The 5161-nt window shown below is 37.2% G+C and overlaps 1 protein-coding gene across 1 annotated transcript; it reads right to left on the reverse strand.

Moving 5' to 3' along the window:
• Positions 519-4842, reverse strand: LOC109233924. The gene is made up of 10 exons (XM_019399772.1): positions 4673-4842; positions 4318-4499; positions 3597-4211; positions 3419-3496; positions 2619-2937; positions 2327-2526; positions 1742-1818; positions 1317-1418; positions 959-1145; positions 519-866 (listed from the first exon to the last, which is right to left on the reverse strand). The coding sequence occupies exons 1-10, from the start codon at positions 4827-4829 to the stop codon at positions 768-770; spliced, it is 2016 nt and encodes a 671-aa protein (XP_019255317.1). The 5' UTR covers positions 4830-4842; the 3' UTR covers positions 519-767.

The following is a 5161-nucleotide window of genomic DNA, read 5'->3' on the forward strand; positions in this document are numbered from 1 at the left end:
CACCCTTTTTGTAACACTATACCAAACAATGCTCCTTGTATTGACCCTTAATATATCAAGTATGCATCTTTGTTGACCAAAAAAAGAAAAGACATCTTGGTGAAGGAGACACTAACATACAATCATGTAAAACCTTAGGAGACACTAACATATACAGCAAGTCCGACAAGTAAAACTCTTCTCTTTAATTGTTAATTTGACTCTGAGAAAAGTCTATTAAAGTCCAGCCAATGTTATCTTCTCCTTTCTTTGCATTCTTCTCAATCTCTAGTCACATAAAGCAGCCCCCATCGCCACAAATATTTCAAAATTTTGGACATACTCTTTATGTTAAGTTTCTGTGATTATAAGCAGATAGAAATGACAAATTATTGAATCATCAAAACTCTCCTAAAAACCATTGCTCTACCTGATTTCATGCTAGGTAACAAATTGAATGGTGCAAAAACATTCAAGTGTTGTGCACAAGTTTTGCCTTAGAAAAAAGTTGCAGGAAACTATCTGTGTTGCAGCAATACTATTTCAAACTGTACCATAATTGTCAATAAGTTTCATCATTCTGTTTTCTATACAGAAAAAATAAGTCAAGGAATGAAGCTGCTTCTCTAATAGACGCGTAAAATAGGAAATAGTTACTTTCTAATGTTCGATAAATGCTAGCTACTAAGCATTAACCATATTCACTATACTAAAACAGCATATATTGACATTTCTTGAACAAAGAGTGCCCAAGATGAGACAGCTCGAATACTTAAGAAGGGCATAGTTCAGCATTCCTCCAAAACTACAGCAGAGGAAAAGCACCTTTTCCCAACAGCCCTCGAGGTAGTTGTTTGCCAACCTTGACCCTCCTTATAACATTCAATCTGCAATCACAAAAAGGAGCATTGGATAAATCAATACCTGTATATAATGGAAACAAAGCATAACAAAAATAATGAAATAAATAATTATGTACCGTGTCTACTATTTCATTATCAGATTTAACCCCTCCAATTACATAAATGGACTCCATTAGAACAGCAGCTGCTGAATACCCCCTAGAACAGTTCATTGGTTCCCCAATCGTCCATGTTCCACGACGGGGATCATATATCTCAATGCTCGGCACCATTTGATACCCATCATGGCCACCAAGTGCATATCTGAAATGACGCTAAAAGTGAATAACAAGAAGAAATTCATCCCAAATAAAGGTTGCGGACAATGCCTAATAAACCCCCTAGTAACTCTTCAGATAATATACTTCTACTCTTGAGGACATAATACAGTACCAAAGATATACAATCCAAAAAAGCAATAAAAGGACAACATACAACTTTCCCCTCAAAGCAACCAACGCATGAGATCCTCTTTTTGTGCTCATACTCTCAATTTTTGTCCAAGAATGTTCTCTGGGGTCAAATCTTTCAGCAGTCCTGAGGTAATAGCTAATAAGAAAGATGCTACAAGAGAACACAGCAGAAAACTAAAAACAGACTCGACTACTTTCACATATGCAGATAATCCTCCTGTTTATATGAAATAAAAGAGCTGTTGCAGATTTCTTTTAAAACATCTTGATGCAGTTAGCACTAAAAAGGACCACATGTTGGAAAACAACAAGCAACTCTCCTTTCTCAGGGAAAGATCAAAGAGAATTGCAATTCAATGATTGGAGAAATAACGCCCAAATGTCAAGCTTCTTTGGCACATATACATTATAAAGAAAGAAAAGAACAGCAATTCAGCAATAACTTACGCCAAATAATTGCTTCCATCAAATCCACCAACAGCATATAGTGCACCATTAAGTTCTGCTGCTGCAAGAGCAAATCGCTGCAGATGTACATGCATGGTAGACATTCATGTCAGAGGAGATAGTTTAGCACTTGTAGCAAGAAAATGGAGATACAAATGGATGCTACTTAAGAGACATAGTCCAAGAAAAAAAGAAAAATAAGCAAATGGAAGCCTGGACTGTAGGCAAGGACAAGAAAGAGACAACATATTGTCTTTAGTTAGCTAGTAATGAGACAAATTCAGTTGGCCACTGTAGTAAAATAATTGCTAAACAACACATCATTTCATTTTGTAATTTCTTCCCTCAACTCTTTAAGGTTTCCTCACTTGTTTATTTCTTCATATTACCTGAATACTACTTAAGGATTGAACAAAGTAGAGACAAAAGAACTTCCATGGAAAAATGAAGATAAATGACCACACTAAAGACTTGCTACAAAAATTAAGAGGATGAGAATAATATCCAAGGGTAATGCACATAAGCTGGCTGTCTCATTGCAATTAACTTTTACTGTTGCCAAAGTGAGCAAGGAATAGAATTAACCTTCTGCCACATGGATCGTGTAGAAATCCATCGACCTACTTGAGGATCATACATTTCAACTTGTGAAAAGCTTTCAATTCCATTTCCACCGCCAACTGCAAAGATCTTGTCCTTTAAAGTAGCTCCAGATAAGCTACCTTTTTTCTCATTCAAACAAGGGTGCACAGTCCACTTATTATCAGCTGGGTTATATGATTCAACTTCACAAGAAGAGAGTGACATCAGTTCAGCAACTTAAGAGAAAGGGGGTGGGGATAGGAGGGTATGTGAAGGAAGGGACTACTAGCATTACCTCCGTTGGACCACAAGCTTCCACATCTGCCACCAAATACATAAATTTCTCTACTCAGGTTTGCAAGTGCGAAAAACGATCGAACTGAATTCATTGGCTTAAGTGACTTTAAGACATCATTTAAAGGCGAGTATGAGTCGAAGGCCGATAACCACGATACACCATCATATCCTCCAGCTAGGATGACTGACTCATCATTCAGATGTGCTACATCATCTGACTCAACCACATTTTCACCAGCATGTGTACGAGAAGGATTTGAGAACTCCAACATCAAGCATCTAGTTTTTAACAGTTTAATTTCTTCTTGCATATCAGCCTACATTCCATGTGGATACAAGGGAATAAGAAAGGCAAAAACACTATGATTATCTGGTTTTTACTTCTACTGCAGACGCAGCATAAATTAAAGTATGTATGGAGCTGAAAAAATCCTTGATTCATGAAGATACAGAACAGACACCATATGCAATATGAAAAAATATCAAGTTCCTTTTCGAATTTGGATGACTACCTACTAATGGTCTCTGACACTCCTGAACGTGTTGCATAATTCCTTTATATCACCTATCGATTCTTTTGACATAAGAAATTATTTTGTTGCAGTTTTCATTCCAACACCCTCTCCTCTCCAAGCAGACATAAAACAAAAGGAAAGAGGAAAATGCTATATTTTTTACCATCCTTCCAAGATGTCTAAAATATAGAAAATTCTCTAGCCTAGACCACTGAAAAAGTGATTTTAGCGTGAAACAGATGTGTCACCATAAAACTGAGATTGCAAAAAGATAAGGTTTTACCAGCTTCTGCTCCAGACCACCCATCTTTTTATGTTGATCTTCGTTAAAAGCTATTAGTTCCTCCATTCCTTGAAGAAGCTACAATAAGAGAGATAGCTGAGTCACATAGAACAAATGTACCACAGAAATGCTGTCATGCATGATGAAAAGAAGCACATATTACGCGAAGATGAAGAACCTGAACTACAAAAGAAGGATAACCAGCCGAGTCACAGGATCGTTCTTCATTCTTCTCTTCTCCAGGAAGCCGTGCTTTCCGAAAAGCTGCTTTGCCAATGCTTACATCATTTACAGGGTTACCTAACGCTGCGTTGGTTCTTTCCTCTGCATGTCCATTTGTAGGGGCCCCTGAACATTCACGCTCAAGAACTAATTCTTTGAGTTTCTTGTATATAAAATCCTTCTCATCTAGTGCAGCTTGAAAATCAAGTGGTGACTCCAACTGCAGATCACTGCCATTTGAACAAGGAGAAATGTCTCCGGCACCGAACTTCCTGTTCACATCAACGGAACTGGACGACTTATTTTCCAAGTCTTGTGGCTCAAAAGATCCATTATCCGCTATCGTGTCATTTTCAGGTAGATCTTGGATTATATTTCCCCAGTTTGCTGGGTTATACAGTGTTTTACTTGGAGCAATTGCAAGAGATGCCAGTTTGGAGATCAATTTATTAGATTGAGCATGATCTAGCTCAAACCAGAAATGGTTCTGACTATAATAATTATCCAATATTACTGGTTTAAACTGATTTTCTGGCAGTGGTTGACACTGCAGACGGACACGTATCTGAACCTTCAAAAGAAACAGTAAAGTTTCAGTAGAATAATCCTTACTAGGATATTACCTGGCAAGCATCGACAAAAGCAGATAAAGCCAAGAAGAAAACATGATATAAAACCTGTGCAGGATATCGTGTTTTTTCATAACCATCTGATGTCCAAGCATATGGATTGATATGCATTTGACCAGAGCTTACTGCCTCGAAGATTCCATGGATCTTCCTATCGTTGTAGTTGAACAAGAACAACGGCAAACCAGGATGTACATTTTTCACATATGAAAAGTGTTCAATAGGCAAACCTGTCAAAGATTTTAATATGCGTATATATAATTGAGTAAAGGGTGACAAAATGAAACAAGAATAAAGTAATAATCAACTCTCACATGATAGTTAAAAGACATTAAAAACTGCGTTCAAACATATATATATATAGCCTTTTCAAAGGCCAAAATATTAAGGCTGAATAACTGACCAAATAGTTGCTTTTCAAGGCATTCTTTCATTGTAGAACTCGTGCAACCAAATACAACACCCCCAAGTTGATCTATCATCAAATTCCTAAAACCTCGAGCATTCTTTGCCTGGTATGGTGATGAAGGTGCTGAATTGCTAGGTACGAACATATGCATTCTTCTCCGTGCTCCCATCCTGTAAAATCCGTACGGACAAAACTAAATCATCATGATTGTTAAAGAAAAACGGAGCTATTATGATCAAACTAGACAAGGCACAGGAATTAAACAGCCAATAAGATAATTACTAACAATGTATTTATTCATCTGAAGGAGAAGGTCTGCGTACATATTACCTTCCCCAGACCCCACTTGTGGGATTATACTGGGATGTTGTTGTTGTAAGGAGAAGCAAATATCTACTTAAGACCTCAAGTGTAGCACTATATTACTCAAGGTCCGTGAAATGCCAAGAACAGCAAAGGAAAAAATAACAAAAAGAGTATGTT

This window comes from Nicotiana attenuata, chromosome 10 (genome assembly GCF_001879085.1).
Source record: "Nicotiana attenuata strain UT chromosome 10, NIATTr2, whole genome shotgun sequence".
Classification (NCBI taxonomy): domain Eukaryota; kingdom Viridiplantae; phylum Streptophyta; class Magnoliopsida; order Solanales; family Solanaceae; genus Nicotiana; species Nicotiana attenuata.

What these genes read in the sequence shown, in the direction of transcription:
- LOC109233924 (XM_019399772.1), bottom strand. Translation starts at nt 4,829, where the DNA reads ATGCATATGTTCGTACCTAGCAATTCAGCACCTTCATCACCATACCAG. An exon ending in ATCCTTCTTTTGTAGTTCAG is followed by an intron (nt 3,497 to 3,596) that starts GTTCTTCATCTT and finishes CTCTTATTGTAG; the next exon opens with CTTCTTCAAGGAATGGAGGA. An exon ending in ATAATGAAATAGTAGACACG is followed by an intron (nt 867 to 958) that starts GTACATAATTAT and finishes TTGTGATTGCAG; the next exon opens with ATTGAATGTTATAAGGAGGG.